The 21,932-nt window shown below is 47.2% G+C and overlaps 2 protein-coding genes across 4 annotated transcripts; both read right to left on the bottom strand.

The window, feature by feature from the left end:
- Positions 1–3,191: 3,191 nt before the first annotated feature.
- Positions 3,192–4,238, bottom strand: LOC136537181 (uncharacterized). Its single transcript, XM_066529236.1, has 3 exons — positions 3,936–4,238; positions 3,356–3,866; positions 3,192–3,274 (listed from the first exon to the last, which is right to left on the bottom strand). The coding sequence occupies exons 1-3, from the start codon at positions 4,236–4,238 to the stop codon at positions 3,192–3,194; spliced, it is 897 nt and encodes a 298-aa protein (XP_066385333.1).
- A 9,581-nt stretch (positions 4,239–13,819) lies between these two features.
- On the bottom strand, positions 13,820–21,794 carry LOC136531387 (protein LAZ1 homolog 1-like). Of its 3 annotated transcripts, none has more exons than XM_066524056.1 (9): positions 21,135–21,794; positions 19,275–19,679; positions 19,074–19,130; positions 18,035–18,143; positions 16,648–16,832; positions 16,473–16,561; positions 16,005–16,260; positions 14,748–14,987; positions 13,820–14,659 (listed from the first exon to the last, which is right to left on the bottom strand). In XM_066524056.1, exons 2-9 carry the CDS (start codon positions 19,488–19,490, stop codon positions 14,354–14,356), a joined length of 1,458 nt encoding a protein of 485 aa, XP_066380153.1. In that variant the 5' UTR covers positions 19,491–19,679; positions 21,135–21,794; the 3' UTR covers positions 13,820–14,353. The 3 variants fall into 3 exon arrangements, with proteins under 3 accessions (XP_066380153.1, XP_066380158.1, XP_066380164.1); XM_066524061.1 differs by having other exon boundaries at positions 21,139–21,794; XM_066524067.1 differs by lacking the exon at positions 21,135–21,794 and adding an exon at positions 20,963–21,112.
- Between the last annotated feature and the right edge of the window lie 138 nt (positions 21,795–21,932).

Genomic DNA, 21,932 nt, shown 5'->3' with positions numbered 1-21,932 from the left:
AGCACTGAGGGTCAGGGCGTACGATGAATAGGGAGCTAAGGCGTCCCTTGAGGATGCCATGGACTAGCTAGATGAAGCGCGTGACGTTGCCCTTCTTCGCTTGGCCAAGTACCAGCAAGCGTTGCACCGATACCACAGCCGTCGAGTGTGGGGTCAGGCTTTCAACGTTGAGGACCTGGTGCTCCACCTCGTCCAAAGCAATAAGAAACGCCACAAGTTCTCTCTATCATGGGAGGGATCATACATCATCGCGGAGGTTCTCTGACCAGGCACCTACAAACTTAGGACCATCGACGGGGAAGTTTTCATCAACGCCTAGAACATCGAACAGCTATGTCGCTTTTACCCTTAAATTTATGTATGCTTTCTCTTATCAGTTTCGCTATCAACTCCTTGATCTTTAACGACACCCGACCCCAGCAACGGTAGGGAGTCGGGCCTCACTCGGGGGCTGATAAGAGCATATCTATCTAGTAGACATTTTCAATGCCTGACCCTTTCTGACGTTAAGACCCAGAAGTGAGGGTCGCGGAAACAAACGTTGAGTAAAACTGGTTAGACAGTAAGAAACCGATGCCCCAGCGGCTATGACATTTTTGCTCACCAGCATGACCAGAGTTTTTCCCACACCCTGAGCTTTTTAGCCTTAACTACGGAAAGTGTCGGAGCACATTTAAGAGTATATCCACCTGGCAAACATTCTCTGTGTTTGACCCTCTCTCACGTTAAGATCTAGAAGCAAGGGTTTCGACCCTCTCTCACATTAAGATCTAGAAGCAAGGGTTACGGAAATGAACGTTGAGTAAAACTGATCGGACTGCAAAAAACCTACGCCCTAGCAGCTATGATGTTTTTGCTCACCAGCGTGATTAGAGTTTGTTCACCCGCACCCCAAGCTTTACAACCTTAACGACAGAAAGGGTCAGAACACATTAACCTTTTTATACAAAAAGGGGAGAAGGGCTAAAAATCTATTTGGCCATCATGAAATTTAAGAGCTTGTCCACTTATTACGAGTTCACCGCCTGGCTTAGCTGCCTAACTAATTTCTTGGTGGGGATGATCTCATCCTCTATCTCCGTAGGTAAGTCCTACACTAGCGGGTCACCCAAGTCGATCGGATGGCTCGGGCCACTGCCGAGAGATGGGTAAGGAGCAGTAGGATGCCCCATGCGGGTTATGCCAACTCCGTCACAAATGACAAACCCGGATTCCACTTGGACATATCCGATAAGAGCTCCCTGAACACGTCACTCGAGCCATCGAGGTAAGTCCTATGCCAGCGGGTCACCCAAGTCGATCGGACGGCTTGGGCAGTTGCCGAGAGACGGGTAAGGAGCAGTTGGATGCCCCATGTGGGTTATGCTGACTCCGTCATGAATGATGGACCCAGATTTCACTCAGACATATCCGATAAGAGCTCCCCAAACTCATCACTTGAGCTATCGAGGTAAGTCCTATGCCAGTGGGTCACCCAAGTCGATCAGATGGTTCGAGCCACTGCTGAGAGATGGGTAAAGAGCAGTAGGATGCCATATGCGGGTTATGCCAACTCTGTCACAAACGATAGACCCGGATTCCACTCAGACATATCCGGTAAGAGCTCCCTAAACCCATCACTCGAGCCATCGAGGTAACTTTACCAACCCCCACTTTACTTTTCTAGTGCATGAGCATTCATTCATCTATTCTTATACATCCAAGCATCGCATATGCAATTATTGCATCACAACACTTCGTGTCACGTCACAAAGCGGTAGTCGTCTCATTCAACATGAGCGGCGACCGACAAAGGTTTGAAGGCTAGCCCACGAAGGGCTCAAGGCCGCCTCGCGTCGAATAGAGCTAGGGGAGAAAACATAGATGAGCCCTAGCAATCTTTGCCCAACCCGCTCAAAAGCAGACAGGGTCATCTCGACCTTCTCGTTCGATCCTAACCCCAAGCCATGCCCACAGAATCTCCATCGAGGGGAAGCCAGCGGGCCACCTGAGTCGGTCTCTAGAATGACTCGGGCATCAGCCGAGAGGTGGGTTAAGGAGCAGTGGAATGACACGTGAGGGTTACGCCGACCCCGTTATGAACGATGGACCCGGATTCTACTCAGACATGCCCGGTAGCAAGCTCACCAAGCGCGACACTCGAGCCATCGAGGCAAGTGACATTAGCTCAACCCCTCTAGTTGCAGAAACCATGGACGGGGTGACGATCACAAAGACGAGCTGACCGCTCAACCGGACCCCCTGCAATACACGGGGGCTCGAGGGAAGTTGGACTCACAAGAAAACCGAATGCGCGGTCATAGAACGATGGCTCGGACCCTAGGGAGGGGGTACATATGAAAACTAAGAATAATGTTTCTAAAACAAAAACGCTTTCCCCTATCAGTTTTCGCTATCATCTCCTCGATCTTTAGTGAAACCTAACCCTAGCAACGGTAAGGGGTCGGGTCTCACTCGGTGGCTGATAAGGGTATATATAGATAAGGGTATATATATACCCTTTCTAAAATAGTCACCGTGCCTGACCCTTTCTCATGTTAAAAACCTAGAGGCAAGGTTTACGGAAATGAACGCTGAGTAAAACTGGTCGGACTGCAAGAAACCTATGCCCTAGCAGCTACGGCACTCTTGCTTATCAATGTGACCAGAGTTTTCTCGCCCACACCTCGAGCTCTACAGTCTTAACAAAAGGAAGGGTTGGAACGCACTAACCTCTTTTTTACACATAAAAAGGGAGGAAGAACAAATTTGTTCAAACTAAAACAAAAGAACAGACTTGTTTAAACGAAACAAAAGGGATGTGACTTGTTCGCTTATTACAAATGCACCACCTGACCTATCTAACTAAACTAACCCCTTGGAGGGATGATTTCATCTTCTATCTTGGCAAAAAGGTCATGCGCTAGGGGGGCCACCTCCTCCTCGATGGTGTCCAGCTCGGTGTTAGTATAGATGGGCACAAAGCCTTGGCTCATCGTCACCAGATCAATGTTCACGTAATGAGAATGGGCAATCGTGAATGATCAGTGAACGCCAAAGTAAAGCGGGCCCCTCACCATATCACGTGCTCGGTCCATAATCTAGGTGGCGCGAACCGCGAGGGAGCTTGTCTCCTGCTCCGGGGCTAGCTCGAGCTCGTCGCAGACTAGCTAGATGGCGACACATAGGTTGTCATGTTCATCGTTCTCCTTCTAGAGGGTGTCCTTCACCTCGCTGAGCTCCTTCTCCAGGCCGCGGCTCTTCACCACCTCTGCCCTGAGCTTATCATCAAGACCTGCCCAAGTCACATACCGACCATGTTAAGGCTTACCATGGATTCCAGGGAGAAAGACAACAAGGGAAACTAGGGACTTACTATCCACGTCTACCCAAAGCCTGCACACCTCATCACGCTGCTGGGTCACCTTGGCCTCCAAGCGCTGGACCTCCTCTTGGCGCTGCCCGACCTCCACAGCGAACCCGATGGACACGCCCTCGACTGCAACCTTCAGGTCCCTCTCCCTCCAGAGCTCCTCGAGGTGACTGACCTGCTGCTGAGCATTGGTGCGCTCCTGGCAAGTCGGTTCAGTCCCCGTACGGAGCACCTCTATGGCCCAGAGCAAATCATCCCGCTCCTTCCATAGCCGTTCAGCCTCCAAGGCATCCATGCGTGCCCTCTCGATTAGGGCCACAAGCTTCTCCTCGACCTTGCGGGCATTGTCGCGAGCGTCCTTCTCCCTGACTTGGAGGTCAGTCACCTCCTGGGTGGTAGGGGCAAGCTCAGCCACCTCCTGATGGGCGGCAGCGAGCTGTGTGGCCAGCCCCTCACTCCATCGTGTCTCCTTAGCAAGGAGTTGGGAATTCTCTCGGCTGCAGGCCATAAGGACCTACGAAGAAGACAAGACTTAGAGGCACAGAAAGAGAACATGGGGGTCGAAAGCACGGTCATATCATACCTGGCCAATCGGGGCGACAATACCACGCATCGAGCCCAACATGGTGGTCAAGGCGCTAACCATGTCCCCAACCTCCATGTGGACGCTCCCCCATTCCCTCTCCTCTGCCACTTCATCAAGGGCAGCCACTCGGACCAGAGACCGGGATGTCCCTGCGCTGACCTCAAGCGATGTTGACCTCTCTGGCGACGGTAGCTCCTCTAGAGCGGCTCCTCTAGCGACAGAGGGGGCAGGTGAAGCAGACACGGAGGCCTGCCCTGTCGCCACATCCGCGAAGGATGCCTTGGGTGCGCCCCCTTCCATTTACCCCACCGTGGACATGGCCACCTGCACAGACGGTGGCTCCGGCCGTGCCTCCTCCGTCTACAATGCCGAGGACATGACTGGCTACGTCGCGCCCGCCACAGGCGCCCTAGACGCGCCCTCCTCCGTCTGCTCTCTCATGGACATAGCCATCGACTGCACCTTCCCGGTCGACGTTGTGGCCATCCCGACACCACTCACGCCCTCCATCATCGCGGCGACAGCCGGCTCCTAGCGCATCTGCCAAAGGAGAATATTTTTCGGAGCAAGCCGTAGGAGAGTCCCACGTCCTCTGACGCTGCAAGGGACATGACGGTCAGTTCGCGACAAAAATTCGTTAGGACCAAAGGATGACAAAAACTCTCGACTCACCTTGACGCCATCTGTGGCAGAACCGCCTAATCTAATGTCTCCTAGGAGTGTTTGTCTTCCATTAGACACTAAGCACCCAAGGGAGAACACTAAATTACACAGTTCTGTCGGGCACACCTCAGGGGAGAACCCAAAAATCCATAATTTTCCATCAGGATCACAAATGAGAGAATAAAGCTTACATCATTCTTAACCATTTCTTACATCACTATTAATACAACATCAGAGTATAATATTCATTGTTATAACAGCGAAATGAAATCCTATTATCAGATTTATGAACAATTTAATTGAACAGCGGAATATAAACATGTGAATAGAGTTACAGCGGAAATACATATCTATTCATGGCATGATGAAGCATTGATATGTAAACTATGACAACAGATTATAAAACCCCATTTTATAAAAATATTTGGTGAGAGTTATAAATAAAACTATGATCGTGGCGTAAAGGAAATCCTCTCTGAGCCCAATAGGAAGAATTCACACATAAAAGTCAGCCCTAGCATCCACCTGTCACCTACAACAGGGGAAAATAAAACCCTAAGTACTCAATTGTAGACTTACCCGATAGGAGGTAAGAAAATACTCTAATGATATGCAAGGCTATCTGGCTTGTGGGTTTATTGCATCTATAGGAAGCATTATTAAAAGTGTCCTTATATTTGATTTTTATTAGCAGTGTATTAGTTCATTAACTAACCATTCTATGTAAGTACCTATGCTACTGTCAAGCAGGTGGTAAGCAATCAAATTTCCTTTTTCTATTTTTTATCTTCCAGTTCTTACTACGATGCTAAATCGTAGACAAGTCGTACCGAAACGCTGACGATTCGCGAATCAATGCCCCCAGTTAGGTACCCAAAAACACACGTCCCGCTTGTACCCCGAGCACAAGTAGGACCAACCTACTACCCTCCTGTCACGGGGTCTAGGTCCCCGTCCAAACTGGGACTCAAGCCCTCGCCCCTGAGTCCCGGACTTAGTGCAGTGCAAGGACCTCCTAACCCCAAAACCACCAAGACAGTCGGTCTAGAAAGAGCCAGAACCTATGACAAGAGAGTAACAAGTCTTCCAAGCGCTCATACCCAAGTATGTGCTCGGGATAATAAGTCTGTGACTTGCCTAGAGCCTTATGCAACGACCGATCCTTAATTGACACAGACAGGGAAAATAGTGTAACCAAGCTATGCCCCGCAGCTGCGGCAACACAACCTCTTACACCCACCAATACCCAAACCATATCCCTGCCCGGCTATCATTTTCCTTTCCACCATTTTTATATATTTCAAGTGATAATAATCCAATAATATATTTCCTATTTCTCGTGAGTGACAGCCATCACTCGACTTCTACCGAAGTCCTGTAGCATAGCAATCTACACGATCATGTCATACTAGTAAGACTTATAGGATAAAGATATAAATATATATATAAGTGGGTTTCATTCAACTCCTTAAAACTTAATGCACAAATATAATTTAAACTGCAGAAAAGTAGGGGTTATGTACCGGGGCTTGCCTGGGTAAGATTAATCAGAAATTAGCTTTCCATCATGGCGACACGATCTCCAAAAGCACCATTTCTCCAGCAATTCTCGATGACTCCGCGATCCATCGACGTCCCTATTATGATACGCAATGTGATGCGATGTAAAGACATAATTAATCACTGCAATTGTGACTCATAATATACAATTTACGCCTCTCAAGTTAACGAGCTAGTTCTAACGACGACAGTACTTAGGCCACATATCCATGTTGTCGAATAAGGTGTTATTTTCCAACCAATGTTTTAGTTATACAAACCCAAGGTGTTTCTTTATTCTATCCGATCGAATTAATTTTTATTCGAAATAGGGCATCATTATCTATCCAGCAACTAATTATTTTGTAGCTACACAAATTACAGTGAGCAGCTAATAATATTAGTAATTTACTGTAAAATTTTTAGAGGCAACACTATCACCGATTTATCACGGAAATTCCTACAAGTTCATCTTTTATCAATATTAAGCATGTTAAAATTATTAGAGCAACCCTAAAAACATACCGAATCTATGTGAACAAAATACACTATTAGATAGATCATGATTTTAGGAACTCAACAAAACTTGTTTCACTATTTTTGGACACCTATAAATTTTACTTTGAATTTACAAATTTTACCTTATAAGCTAAATCAGAATTTGCTCTAGAAATCGAAAAGGGCCGACGGCCGCTAAGCAGCCCAGCAGCCCTAACGCGGCCTAGGCGTGCAGGCAACGGCCCAGGTGCGGGCGGCACAAGCCGGCCCAGTGCGCGGACGGTGGCCATCGGCCGGCCTAGCTGCGCGGTAAGGCACGGCGGCCCAGACGGGGGCGGGGCGCGCACGCGAGCGTGAGCGATGATAGGCTGGCCCATTGCGACACGGCCCACAGGCGCGTGCGCGGCCTAGGTGGCAGCGGACCAAGGCCGGCGCGAGCAAGCCGGCCCACGGCGGGGGCACGGGCGCGAGCGGCCAAGTGCGGCGGCGGCAGGCTGATAGCTGGCGCGGTCGGGCTAGGTGCGCAAGTCGCGGCCCAACAGGCCGTGCAGGTATTCCTAATGTATTCTGGGATTTATTTTCCTACAAGAAAATGGCCCTATATTGGGTGTGATGCAGGAATGACGTCAACAAGCTAGAAAGAGCAAAGGCACGCACAGCCGGCTGCTAGCTTGCTCTGCTTGCTTACGCGAGCGTGGCGTCACGCCGCTCATGGTGCGTTTGCGCGTGCATGCGAGGAGGCGCTGGGGTGATGGAGGGAAGTGGGTGCCCACCTTACGCTGAACTATGCCAGAGAAGAGATAGAGGTGGCGCAGTGGTGGTTGCCGACGAACAGAGCACGCCGGTGTGCTGCTCGTGGCGCTGCTGCTGGCTCAGCACAGAAGGGGCACGAGGGTGCGGATGAGTCGGCTGACCTCACCGAGCCCGTGCTGGAGGTCGCCCGGAGCCACGAGGTGCGCATGGGCTTGCGAGGAGACCAGGCCACGGACGGCGACGGATGGCGTGGATGCGGCATAGGGCCACGCAGTGGGGCTGCGGCTCGGGCGCGCGACGGAGGAGGACCAGCATCGGCGAGCAGACCTAGAGCAGGGCAACGGTGGCGTGCGGTAGCAGCGTAGGACCGTGGGGTTCCCCATGCATTTGCGCATGCGGTGGCCGGCGATGGGAGCATAGCCACGGTGGCGCTGCAGGTGGGAGGAAAACAACGAGAGAGCTAGGTGGATGAGCAGAGCTGGGGCTCATCCACCACAGCAGCAGAAAAATAGAGGGAGGGGAAGCAGAGCAATGGTGCGGTTTGAGGCAGCGGGTAGAAGTGAGGTGCGCATGGGTCTCAGCACGGCCAGCAGAGGAAGCAAAAACGTGGCCACGCCGACACGTAGGGCGCGTATACGCGAAGGCCATGGATGCTGCCGCAATGGGTACTCGACTCGGCCGAGGTAGGCAAGGCAAGCAAAGGCAGATAACAAAGGCAGACACGACAAGCAATGGAGACAAGGAAGGCAGGCAACAGAGGCAAGGGAACAGAGCGAGCAGCGACTCAGCAGTAGCAAGGACGCGAGCGGGACGATGAGGAAGCAAGCACACGTGGGCGGCTGACAAGGCGCATGTCGAGGCAGTACCAGCGAGGGCAGTGGCCAAGTGCCAGCACAGAAACACACTTGGCCGGCGCAGGATAGCAATGCATGGACGAGACAATTCAATCTTGGCGGGACGTGAAGACAGACCACGGCGCTATGAAACTTGTGGCCAGGGAGATCGTGCACGCGCAGCAATGGCATCGGGCGGCCGACAGTGTCGCAATGGTGCAGGGACCAGGACACGACGCGAGACAGCAGGAGCACAGCGCAGAACGAGGCAGTGGCAGCGACCGGGCTGGCCAAAACGACGTCGCGCACGCTTTTACAAGTGAATCAAAATAACTTACTAATGCGACGAAGGCGCAAGTCCACACTTTGATGCGACAAATCGTACCAAACACGAAACTAAGATTTAGAAATTTTTGTTAGAATTCAAACGCCGAAAAATAGCATTTTATCTACTAAGCTTGCACTTCAAACTTTTATCTAAATATGAATTACCAGCTATATTTTATTTGGTTTATAAAAATTGTTTTTTCACACTTAATCCCATAGAACCAACCATTCGCCATTTTATTTGCTATCAGACATTTTTAAATATAAGTCAAATTTTAAAATCCAAGAAAATCGTTTCGAAAATTTTTCTTAGGCCTAAATCGCAGTGCTAAACGAGCTCGTAACACCAGAGGTGTTACACCATCATACGAGGACGTTTTAGGGTCGGCTTGCCCGACCCTAGCTACTCCTCGTCAGCACATTGTCGCTTCAATCCCTCCCTTGGGTTGGAGGGCTCGGACAAATGAAAACGGCCGCCTCCCGCCGACTCTAGAGGCGCCGCCGAGGGCTCGGACGGAGCAGGGCGACCTGTTTCCGCCGGCTCTGAGGCCTCCGTCGAAGGCCCGGACGAGGCAAGGTGGCCTGACTCCGCCAGTTTCGAGGCCGCCGTCGAAGGCCCAGACGGGGCGGGGTGGCTTGATTTTGTTGGCTTCAGGGGCGCGTCCTCCCCCTCCTACCTCGCAACATGCCACAGGAAGGGCCCCGCCTGCGGTGAAGGCGGGTTCTTGTCCCCGGTGGCTAGATCATCCCACAGGATGGGAAACATGGAGCCATCATCTTCCTCCTCCTCTTCTTCTTCCTCCTATTCTTCCGACGAGCCTTGACGCTGCTTCCCTCGTTGCAGCTTCGCTCGCTGCTTCGACCGTCGTTTCTTCTCCTCATCATCCTTCTTCTTCTGTTGTTCATCTGTGGCATGGTTGGCCGCCCTCATGGCCGCGTGCTCTGACAGCAGCGTGACGGAGTCCCGAAAGGCTAACCCCGCCGGTAGCTCGATGAAGCCTGCATCCGGCCGCATCATGGGATGCCCTAGAATCAGGAACACGATGTCGGCCTCCCCCGTGGCCTCCTTGACGCACTGCATGACCTTGCTATCATGGAGCAGCCCCTAGGCGAGCGTCGTCCCGATGAGCTGCGCGTCGGGCATCATCCCGTATAGCAGGAGAACATGCGCCATCAGGGGCGCCACCCTCCTCGTGTGATACCCCCCCGATGACGTCGACCCCATAGAGGTCGTGGGTCTTTAGGAACACGATGGCCTCAAGGAGGTTGCACATCCTCTTCTTCTCCTTGATGGGTGGCCCCCACGGCCATGACGGTGGCACCTCTTCGATCAGACGCCCGGAGAAGATCGACAAGGAAGTGACAGGGTCGTTCTTCAAGTAGAACCAATGCGAGTGCCACCCCTTGTTGGATCCGAAGAGATGGCAGGGCATGTACTCAGCCGCCAGCTACCCTCGGAGGTGGATACCCGCCCATCCCATTAGCACTAGGGTCTCTCGGCTTCTCTCCTTCTTGTTGATCAAGGAGATAGAGAAGAAATATCTCTAGAGCTCAAAGTGGGGCTCGATCCCTAGGTACCCCTCGCATATCGTAATGAAGGCCGCAATGTGCTTGATCCCATTAGGGTTCAAGTGCTGTAGCTCGATCTGATAGTGGTGCAGCAGACCCCGGAAGAACGGGTGAGGAGGAACCGCGAGTCCGCGCTCATGGAAGAGCGTGAAGGAGACGACATAGCCGTCGGGCGGCGCCAGTGCATCCTCGCGGCCGGGCACAAGCCACTCCGCCATATCGGTCCTCCCGCAGAGAAGACCACGCTTGACGAGGCCTTCCATGCACGCATAGGTAACATCGGAGCGATACCACGAATCCATGTAGGATGGAGGCAGCTGCGGAGAAGCGGAAGCTACGAATCTAGGGCTCCGACGGTGGATTAGTAAGCACGGCAGATCCAAACGGTGGCGACAAAGAAACAGAGAGGGTAAGGCTGCAGTTTTGGTGTGTAGAAACATGAAGGGGAAGGCCGCTATTTATAGGACAGAGCGGGGTGAGAAGGCAAACCGTCTGCCTAGATTCACGTGCCCATTGCGTCGTGTCACGTCACCTCCCTCCAAAGATCGCACGCATGCTACCTCTGGCCGTACCCTCGAAGGATACGCCAGATGACGGTTTGCTCATTCAACGGGCCATGAACCATCATAGGTAAGGTGGGATACGGAGCTGAAAACGCTCCTACGGCCCATTTAGGCCAAGAGTTCGAAGGTTGGCCCTCCGATGGGTTCACAGCCGCTTTGGGGCGCCCTTAGAGTGAGGGGTGGAAAGGGATGGGTCCACTAAGTGGCCAGTACCTAGGCACACGAGTGTCGTGGGCATCCTAGCCCATGTTCGGGTCTTGGTCAGTTCCCAGTCCATGGTTTTTTCCTCGAAGAAAGGCAACGAGCCCTCGGGACCGGCCGAACGGACCCAAGAACTATATGGATTGGTCGCCAAGAGTCAGGAGTCGGTCACCAGCTGACCCATGTTGGATCCCCATGAACGGGAAGCTAGGACCCCACTCGGACTAGCCCGTTAACAGCTCACCGAGCATCATGTTTCGTCCATCGAGGAAAAACATGGCACGGCTCATCCCCTCCGTTTTTTCAAAAAAAACGCTTGAGGGACGATGATCATGAAGATGAGCTGACCCTCGACTAGACCCCCGCTACGCGCGGGGGCTCGAGGAAAGTTGGACTCACAAGGAGACCGAACGCTCGGTCGTAGTACGACGGCGGACTGATCGGAACCTAGGGGACCGGGATCAAGAAAAATCTTTTCGACCTCCTAAATCCTACAGTTACATGCCCCCAAGAAGACCGACCATGACAAAAGGGAACCGCCATCCTACCAGGACGCGTCGCGGGACATAAAAAGAAGGTCAAGGCCCTCAGAGTCCTCCCGTTCGAAAAAGCCTCCAAAGGAGTATTCTACTCCTCCGTAGGCTCGGGGGCTACTGTCGGATATCGATAGTAGGGATACCCAAAGCAAGGAAGTGAGCGCCCATGCTAACTTCCCCGGATGGAGCAAGACGTATTAAAAGGTCTCGCCCAACCCTAAGGTCGCGGGCTTCGTCTCGCCCGACCCCTTGGTTGGGGGCTCCTTATCGCCCGACCCCTTGGTTGGGGGCTCCTTATCGCCCTACCCCAAGGCCGCGGGCTCTGTCTCGCCCGACCCCGAGGCCGTAGGCTCCGCCTCGCCCGACCCCTTGGGTGCGGGCTCCGCCTCGCCCAACCCCTTGGGTACAGGCTCCATCTCGCCCGACCCCAAGGTTGTGGTTTTCGTCTCATCCGACAGGGACCCATACCACCGCTAACCACTCCAGGTCCAAGCGTATGAGCCTGGGTCAAAACTCTGACACCAGGGAAGAGACTAGCATGCCTCGATGTAACCCATGGCCATGACGGGCCATACCTGAGGATTCATATCAAGAACAGTGTCGGGCGTGCCGGTGCTATTCTGCCTAACTCTCGTACGAACGCTTACAGGCGCGTCAATTCACCATGACGTCTGTCGGGACAGAATGGAGCGCCATGACCGACAGAGGACGCCTGCGCATGGCGCCAGTGATGAACAGGGCTGCGACGTGGAGCCATCCCTGTTGACATCTACAAGATCGACAGGACCCACATGAAGGAGAAGAAGGATCCGGCCATCCTGGAAGTCTTCTTCTCTCTCGTTCTTCTCCTTTTCCTCCTCTGTAACCCGCGCTTTCACTTCGCCTATAAAAGAGGAAGCAGGGCGCCCCTACCGGGGGGTCGGACAACAAGCTAGAAACACAAGAGCACGACACAAGCACACAGCTGACCGGGGTAGTCGAGCTCTCAATACCCGTCCACTCCTTCCACCAGAGACATGGGATCCTCTTCCTCTCTCGCCTGTTTGTAACCCCTACTGCAGACCAAGTGCCGGTAACACGAGCAGCAGCGAACTGGACGTAGGGACGTTCCGCCCGAACCAGTATAAACCATTGTGTCCTCCGAGCACACTATCCGAGCTAGACGCACAAATACAAATTTACTCGTCAGTGGTCCGAAAACACCGACACGGCGACCCGCGCCGGCGACGCATCCTGACAGCGCTGGGTTCGGAAAGAGGCCAGGGAGGCATGGCATGGTCGGCTTGGGTGGAGGAAGGAAGCAACAGTGGCAGCGCGGGGCTCTACTACTGCCAGCGAACGGAGATGGGGAGGGCGAGATGGAGCGGAGAAACAAAGAGACAGGCAAGGCGGAGTGGAAGCCACGTCCAAACCGACGCGACCGCATTCAAGTATTTCGAAAGATAAATACTATTTGAAGTGTCACTGAGATGATAAATTAAAGAAAAAAAAATTATGTTATATGACTTTTTCTTTAGTCAAATATGCTTTTCGTTTTCAACCAAATCAATACTTCTTTTTTTGAGATAATAAAGAAAGATAAAAACGAAAAAAAATATTGAACAAAAGAGGGGAAAGCTAATAGGAAAACTAATCCTATATCGTATAAATACCATTAAAAATCAATAAAAAAAACACTTTCCTTGTGGCCTTGTCGGCGCCTGCCTGATTGTGCACGTGACATTTCATGGCTCAAGCACCAACAGACGGACAGGGGAGATGCTTCCATCCCCTCCATTTGTGGGAGAGAGAGGGTGTGATTTAGTGATTTAAAAATTAGTTGTTGGTGATAAGTAATCTGTTAGAGCACTTTAAGGGTGCGTTTAACAACTAGAAACGTTTTGGATTCTTAGTAGGAATACTAGAATTGCTATCATATGCCACAAAGAGAAAAACGTTTGAGGAAGAATCACTTAAACCGATTCTCGTTTTCGTACTTAGTCTAAAAAACATCTAAAAACCTAGTTTCTCCTGATTTTAGTTATAGAGAAATGTTTCTATAGAATCTAAATCTAAAACATTGCTAGAAGAATCCAGATCGCTACTAAATACATCTTAAATCTCCTAAATGGCAGTTTTTTTTACTTAGTAATCTATTGAAGATGCTCTTAGATAACCGCAAGAAAGCCAGCAGCCTATGAGAGCTTCAAACGCGTACATACCATAGGCACAATTTTGCAAATATGTGCAATGATCTCAATATTTATTTAGATAGCTTAAGGCCTCTTAAATCTTAACGTCCGTTGGATTTAAAAAAAGAAAAGAAAGCAGACACGCCAAACTTGTCGTAAATGAGGCACTAAACTAACGATACCGTAAATATCGTCGTGCTCCCATGCACGAGAATGTAAGCATTAAACCAACTGGAGTATTTGATTTCTTTATTTCAATTTAAACCATGTTTAACACGTATTACAAATCTCTCAGTTTAATGCATGTTCCTTTCTACGAACGCTGGGAAGCAACGGGTTACATCCGTATTTGCCAGTCCTAAAAGGTAAGTTCTAAAAGTCTCAGTTTAATGCATGGTACTTTCTACTAACTCTGGGAATCAACGGGTTACATCCGTATTTGCCGGTCCTAAAAGCTAAGTTCTAAACAAGGACGCTAAAATAAAAAACTCATGTAGCTACTGCCTCCACAATGGGAAAGAGCCCAGGGTCAGCTATAAACAACAGGAAGCTACTGCCTCCACCTCGTGCCGACTACCAGTTGTCAGAATTGCCATCATTTTGTCCTCGCTATGTCCTCTGATGTATATGGCCCACTGTTCCTTTGACGAAACAGTACGACTCATAAGACAAGGCCTATGTATAAACCACTGGAGTTAAAAGGTTAACCCCCTCTTTTGATCAAAAATCAAAATCAATTAACCCACCAGCACCGACTTGCTGCTAGAACCATCTGCGCAATCTGGACTCAAATGACCTCCGGGGCCTATTTGAGATCCTGTTGTACCTTGTCTTAGCCAATCCGCTATCACTGACACTACCGCCCACAACATGATCATGAGCTTCTGAAAATTCCTCTGACCATGGTTCTAGGGGAATAAGATGACTGTCATCCTTTGCCTTCCTCTTTTGCTTCTCAAGCTGCTTGACGTTTTCTGAGATTTGATGAATTGTCTTATTTATCTTTGTAAAACTCCGCTCCATAGGCTCCACGACATGGGAAACTGTATATTTGACGTCATCAACCATCTGAAAAGTTGCAACATAAACAAACGAGTCAATAGTTAGGATGGATTGAATATGTCAGGATGAAGCAACTTGAGTGTCAGAAGCATACGATTTCACCGCTGCCCAACACAACATCACGAACACTCTGAGAAAAACTCAACCGCCTGTCTTTAGTGGCAGGAGTTTGCAAGACTGTTAAGCTGTCAATCCCTCCTCCGATTTCTTCAGGATCTGGAGCTCCCAGTGATGCATAATCAGACATGACAGCCACATTGCGAACACTTCTTTCCCCACGGCTGTAAGGTTTAGCTGGAAAGACTTTTAAATGGACCACTGCAGCAACCCCCATCTGTCATTCAAGAGATTTGTTACAGGAATGAACTTAAACAGGCCAGGATACGAGCATCAATAGTAATCATCAACACGATGAACACAATGGATGTACGCATGCCAAAAAAAAGTATTATCGTGACAAGATCTACTTGAGACAAGAAATTCATGGGGAAAACAACCCAACAATATTGAGACATGAAACTAGCAGGTTTTCGCAGCCATTCTCTTCACAATGTTTGCACAGAGCATAAAGGGAAGTTGTGTAAATTAATTTACAGCAAATATTCATTGATATGGAGGAACACCAAAATTTTAACAGTGACACAGTACAGCTAATATCAGGATAACAGACTAAATAGAATAACATAAGACAATTCAAGATAATACTTGGGCGTACCCAGTGCAGAGAGCTCCCGCTCTGTGCGGGGTCTAGGGAAGGGTGTCAGTGGCAAGCCTTACCCTCGCCTGTGCAATGCGAGGAGACCGCGACTCGAACCCGGGACCTTCCAGTCAAAGGCGGTAAGACTCTACCGCTTGCACCAGGCCCACCCTTCAATTCAAGATAATACTTAGCACAAGTACATAGTATTTATCTTTCCAGGCAAGAAACAGGTACACGAGTATTAGCACTGATCTAGATTTTTCATATAATTAACTAATAGATAGATATAACTTCCTAAGGGTGTCTCTAATGGTCTAGCTTAGAGCTAGCTGAATCAAATTTTTAATCACTCAACAGTGCAAAAAGCAAGAGCCTAGTGTAGACTCAAGAGATAGTCCCGCACATTTCACGATGCATCCCTCTCTCACAACACGATGTTCAGGGCTACTAGCTACGGTCTCTCTCTCCTCCATATTTATCAGCTTATATAGTTGGAGACGTGCTAAGGAAAAAAGAGCATGGAATGACCTAGCAAGTTAACATTAAAGTTTTTTTCTTTGTTGTTCTGGCATCATATGGAAAAGTGAACCAAACAAAATTGGGCATAAGCTAAACCATGACAGTGGACAAAAAAAGTCAGATAAAACAGACCTCAAGGCATATAATGTAATCCTGGATACGTGTTTGAAACCTTTGTGCCAAATGTCCATTAAAAAGTCCAGTTGAGAAAAGAAACGCAACAGCAACACCCTGCCACCAGGTCAAAAACACAATAGATTTGAAAGTAAGAAACTTGGACAGAGGCTTTATAGGTTCCAGCTTCTCCTTGGTAGCAGTATAAAACTGTATAAGACAATATAATGCCCATGTCTGGCTGAAATTTAGGACAACAGCCAAATATGGATACCTGCAAATGAATCGACAAAATTCATGAGGATGCAAAACTTGAAATCTTTCAGTCATTTGAGTACAAAATTTGAAAAGTTTAAGCAAGTATTGACTAGGTGTTAGACTGTTCTTGACAGAAGTATACTTATAATTCCAAAATAAAGTATTCAAAAGAACAATAGCCAAATAGCGCACAACTGCACAAGCAATGGAATTGATTCATACTCGTACCCGTATTTCCACCCAAACTTTCCTTCTCCATAGATTCCAAGAAGTTCAAAGAAAATTGCCAAGACAGCACAGATAGGTTTGAGGATCATCTAGAAAGTAGGAAACCACAATCAATCAGAACAAATTAAACAGGATTAAGAAAATTAGAGAAATGTGACCCCTCATGCATACATACATATTGCACAATACCAATCTTCACAGCATGGTAGAAGTCGGGACCAAGGTACCAATTTCTCATAAAGCAGCTCAATGGGAAAGGATGCTTCACAATGCCATAATCATAATCCATATCTAGCAGAGGTGAGCTCTCACTTATTTGGAGCCGACCCTCCATAAACCTAATGGTACTTTCCTCCCCACCTTAAATGACAAAAAAATTGGTCATATAAAGGAAGCTAAAATATAACTACATAAGTTAGAAAACAATATTTGAGCCAACCATCATTCCAACTATGCAGGCCCATGCATGATCAAACTAAAACAGGGAATAGACTTAGGAGTTTCACCAAGTTCTCATACTTATTTATGATCAAATTTTTATTTCTGTAAATTTGAATAGTTGAAGAACGTAAAGGATATCATTCCACATGAATACTTTGATACAGGTATATTTCTTTTATGATCACATATATTTTGTAAGTCGTGGCATTAACCAAGTGATGGACAAGACACCACAATGTTTTATGTAGCAGATAATGCAAGGGTCAGGTTGAAGTAGTTTGGTAGCACATAGCGGGAAACAACACAGCAGGTGCAGAACAATCAGCTATTTTATTTTTATAAGAAAGAAAATAACATGAACCTGACCAGTCAATTTTTTGAAGTGAAATGGCTTATCTTGCATCAGGATAACTTAGTGGTGTGCCCTAAGTATTAAGAGCAAGTATTCAACATGAACAGGACCATAATATTTAAGGAATGGAGTAACCAAAGCAAAATCTGAAATTGCATCGTATTGAAGGGTGACTGCCAGTAAAAAAGAAACATCACATGCTATATAAGTCATAGCAGCATGTAATGGGACTCTACATCATCATTAATGCCAGAGCTTGAAAAAGATTAAGGGGACCAAACTCAGATACATAAACCTATATTAGTTTAGTTTTGTTTTTTTGTATTACTCAAGTGATGAAAACTAGTACTCCCTCCATTCCAAATTATAAGACGTTTTGGCTTTTCTGGATACAATAGCTTTTGCTATACACTTAGATATACAATATCTCTAGATACATAGGAAAGGCAAATGCATCTAGAAAAGCCAAAACGTCTTATAATTTGTAATGGAGGGAGTATTTCCTAAAGAACTTTCTATAGTAGGGACCCTTGATCTACATTAAGCGCTGCCTATGGACACACACCACAACTGTACAGCACGCCAGACCAGCTGCTGCTCCTGGTCGTTACCACAGATGAGAACACAAATAAGAACCTTCTGCTTAAGAGCGAAATTCCTCTTTATTCTGCTGCTGAGAATGGAAGTATTGGTGTGCCTTACTTCCAACTATTGGTTAACTGAAGATATTTCACTTGTGCAGAATTCCAACAGATATTCAAATACTCACCTAAGCATGCTATCAAATATCTCTCAAAACAATACATGGCAAATGCCTCGTAACAGTCACGCATCAGTTCACAGATGAATGCGACATTCGAATCCAGTAATGAAAAGAACTGCAAAAAACACAAGAAACATTATATATTTCCAACAGTAAATAAGAATGCTGCCAACACTGAAGAAACAAAATCAAGGTTGTTTCAGAATTTACTCCCTCTACTCAGAAATATATAAAGGGCGTACCCAGTGCAGAGAGCTCCCGCTCTGTGCGGGGTCTGGGGAAGGGTGTCAGTGGCAAGCCTTACCCTCGCCTGTGCAATGCGAGGAGACCGCGACTCGAACCCGGGACCTTCCGGTCACAGGCGGTAAGACTCAGAAATATATGATGTCTAAAAATTTCAGCAGACAAACTTCAACTTTGACCACTGATATATAAAGAAAATATTTAGCTGCATGTTATGATATTATAAGTTTGCTATGAAAACAACTTTAAGTGTACAATATCTCAAGAGTCTGTAACTTTGTATATATGCATTACTCCAAAAGCTCAGTCGAAGTTGCTTATTAGTGACATATATGGTCCAATCGCCTATTCTTGAACAGATGAATACCATAAAATAAGTTCAAGTTGGTGAAAACTGAAAGCCAAAACAAGTTACAATAAGCGAATACAAGTATTATAAAGTGTATCAAAGACAGCATATTTTTAAAGAGTGGGTTGCAGTCGCTGAACATCTATGTAAAGGTTAATGTGATCTCATCTTATATCACTATATACAAAACTAAAGAGGGGTGGACCAAATAACATAATAGTATGACTATCAATAAACAACAAGGAGAACAGAGAACTTTGTAAAAAATTACATAAGTAAGACGAAGACAAATAACAAGAAGATTGTATTTTTGTACCATCCAAAAATATTCAGCATTCAGATTCTCTCCAAGTATCATAATTATGATATGAAGATTAAACTAATTTAGGAAGTGATGGCAACTTATTGGCAGAAATGCTGGGATAGAAAGCAAAAGTAGCTGTATCTACTTACTGATTGAACAGCATATACTGGAACCATCAGAATCAGACCAATCATGAATTTTTGCTCCTGAAATATGCATAGTGATTAACTGAATCAGAAAGTAAAAATGGATAAGAAGAACAGGGTGAATAGTCGAACATCTTGCACACATATAAAATCTTTATTAGGAGAATATTAATAAATCAAAACCAAGGTATGAAAGCAAAATACCTCAGGTTGATGGTATGCACACAGATGCTCAAAGGTTAGAAACAACGACAGAACAAGAGCCACAGTTACAGATGTTCCTGCACTCAAAATTGGCCAGCTTGGTAATGGCCTTGATGCTGAAATGAAGCCAGGAGAGAACATGTTCCCTGATCGAGCCAGACAACTGCTCACATGGGCCAGCACCAAAATGAAACGGATCACATTTTTCAGTGCCATACTGTCAGTAAAGATAATGACGAAGTGTTGGGATTGTCGTCTTTAGCTACTCCTGGCTTTGTTCTTTTACAGGCTAGAGGATTGAAGGATTCAGAAGCTAAGGGGCAATCTTTTTTGGTATTCCTGTAGTCTTCCCAAACTGCTTTTAATGCTCTGCAACACTTCTCTGTAGAGCATGCCAGTCCTTCCCTATATTAGAAAAGCAGATTTCTTTAAAAATTTCCAAAGTGTAACAACAAAGAATGCAGCATACTAGAATCTTTGGTAAGCAACTGCATATAAGATTGAACAATTCTTCCAGCCGAGATAGTCTGTCCTATTATATTGTAGTCCTATAGGATTTGAAACCTACACGGCCAACAAATTGTTGGAAATGCTATATTTCTATGGCAACTCACTATGAGGTCAGCAAATAACTGCATGTTCCCTGATATGTTAACGTATTTTAATGACTATGGTCTATTCTTCAAGCAACTAGGGGTTAGTAGGTGTGCATTTCTATTCTCCAGCAAAAAAATGCAAGAATGAAGTATACGAGTTTGTTCTTTTTCAGTATATAACCAGGAGTTGGATTCTTTGATGGGTACAACGATGCAACAGCCGAGCTAATCAATAAATCCTTCTGGCTGAAAGATTTTATTAATGTTCCTGGATAAATGTCTACAGAAAAACTAGCAAAAAAATCTGCATTTATGTACTATAGAAGATGGTACAAGCAAATCATCAGTGAACAGTGGCACAGTACTCTACTGTAGCTAGGCGAATTAATGGTAACATTCACAAAGGGCTTATGAGTAACTGTTGAAGGATCTCATGTTCCAGTTATACCAAGAGTAAAAAACAGAACCTACAATCAGTAAAGGAGTTCCAGGCACAGGGGCAAAAAGCAACCATATAAACACACCAAACAACTATGTGTTTGCTCTTGCTGCAAGTGCAGATATTGTGATAAGAATCGGCCAAAACATCTCATGATGTGAAGGTTGGGAATTTTCATTCCATTATCTAAGAAAACTACAGCCACTGCCGAGTGCCCACTGCTCTACATGTGGTTTCCACACCGATTCTACATGCAGATTGCATGGTAAAAGTTGAATGCCTATCCTTAAGCCTTGTTTGGATGCACATGTATTCACCTGAATCTATGTGTGTTGAAGTGGATTGGGGTGGAAATTAAACTAAGTTCGACCCCCAATCCGCTCCAACACTCATAGATTGAGACGGATGCATGTGCATCCAAACAAGGCCTTAGTGGGGATAAAACCAATTGTCACTGCTGAGGCTTCCTCAACATAATACTCAGTAAACACCATATTGCCAAATATAGAATGCCATGAAAATCAACACAAACTGGTAGGTGCAGCATCACCGTGGGGCATGGGGGTTCAGTTAAACCAACAACAAAGTTTATCTAGTTCAGGGTAGTGGCGCCCTAATCCATGAACTCGAAAACTCAGAACAAGAAGACGAACCGAATCTAACCGTCGAAGGATCAGGTGTACCCCAGAACTCCACAACTACTAACCGCATGCATTGGAGTAACCCCTACGACGGAAGAATTGGAGTCGACTGCTCGCGGAAGCAAACGAGAGAGAAAAAAAAATCAGAACAAATTAGAACGATCCGAGCGGGTCAAGGGCTCACCAACCAGTCCTGATGAATCCCCACTCGACGCCGTTCGAGGAGGGGTGGGGGGCAGGTGGTCCGTGGAGGAGGACGGGGGGCGGAGGTGCCGAGTCGCCGGGCACGTGAGCAGGGAGGGGGATCCGAGGTGGCGTGCTCTGGCGGAAGGAGACCTGGCTGCGTGTTCGGCGGAACCGGACGGCAGAAGATGGGACGGAATAGTCTTGCCGCTTTCCTCTTGGTAACGATGGCGTGCGTGGTGCAGTGCAGGGCAACACTGCACTCTGCGGGTGGGCCCAGGGATCTCTATCCAAGGCGTTCGTTGCGGCCCGAGTTCGTTCTTGTCTTGTCCGAAGCAAATTCGATTCAGATAATTACTTTTTTTTAGCAAAATTCAGATAATTACTTTCTTATTATCTAAAAAAAAGTTTCACTTCCTTTCTCGGTCCGTTAATTTTGAACTTACCTATTTGGCTCGAATCCAACTTTGATTCTTATTTAGCCCATCTGTTAGGTTTGGTTGCTCACGGTGTTAGGTGGGACACGAAATGACGCTTTTACCTCTAGGTGAGATAGGTAAAGAGTATACAAAGTTTAATATGGTATATTTTATTTTTAGGATTATTTAGACTAATTTTGCATGGTCTAGGACATCATAATTGCACAAACCATGTAAAATAGTTTAAATAATCCTCAAAATGAAATATAACAAAACTAATATTTGTCTGTCTTGCCTAGGGGTAAGAGCGTCAATTTGTGCCCCCGTTAGTAGCCAAATCTAACAGAATGGACAAATAAGAAACTGAAGTTGGATTTTAG

The sequence above is a fragment of the Miscanthus floridulus genome, chromosome 2 (genome assembly GCF_019320115.1).
Source record: "Miscanthus floridulus cultivar M001 chromosome 2, ASM1932011v1, whole genome shotgun sequence".
NCBI lineage: Eukaryota > Viridiplantae > Streptophyta > Magnoliopsida > Poales > Poaceae > Miscanthus > Miscanthus floridulus.
The sequence above is the reverse complement of the archived record's forward strand: the minus strand, read 5'-3'. Positions and strand labels throughout refer to the sequence as shown.

Excerpts from the sequence above, each read along its gene's own strand:
- LOC136537181 (XM_066529236.1), bottom strand. The coding sequence starts at position 4,238 with ATGGAAGGGGGCGCACCCAAGGCATCCTTCGCGGATGTGGCGACAGGG. Across the intron at positions 3,867-3,935 it reads TTGTCGCCCCGATTGGCCAG|GTCCTTATGGCCTGCAGCCG; the intron begins GTATGATATGAC and ends TCTTCTTCGTAG. Across the intron at positions 3,275-3,355 it reads GCTTTGGGTAGACGTGGATA|GTCTTGATGATAAGCTCAGG; the intron begins GTAAGTCCCTAG and ends TGACTTGGGCAG.
- LOC136531387 (XM_066524056.1), bottom strand. The coding sequence starts at position 19,490 with ATGGCACTGAAAAATGTGATCCGTTTCATTTTGGTGCTGGCCCATGTG. Across the intron at positions 19,131-19,274 it reads GTGCATACCATCAACCTGAG|GAGCAAAAATTCATGATTGG; the intron begins GTATTTTGCTTT and ends TGCATATTTCAG. Across the intron at positions 14,988-16,004 it reads ATTACATTATATGCCTTGAG|ATGGGGGTTGCTGCAGTGGT; the intron begins GTCTGTTTTATC and ends CTTGAATGACAG.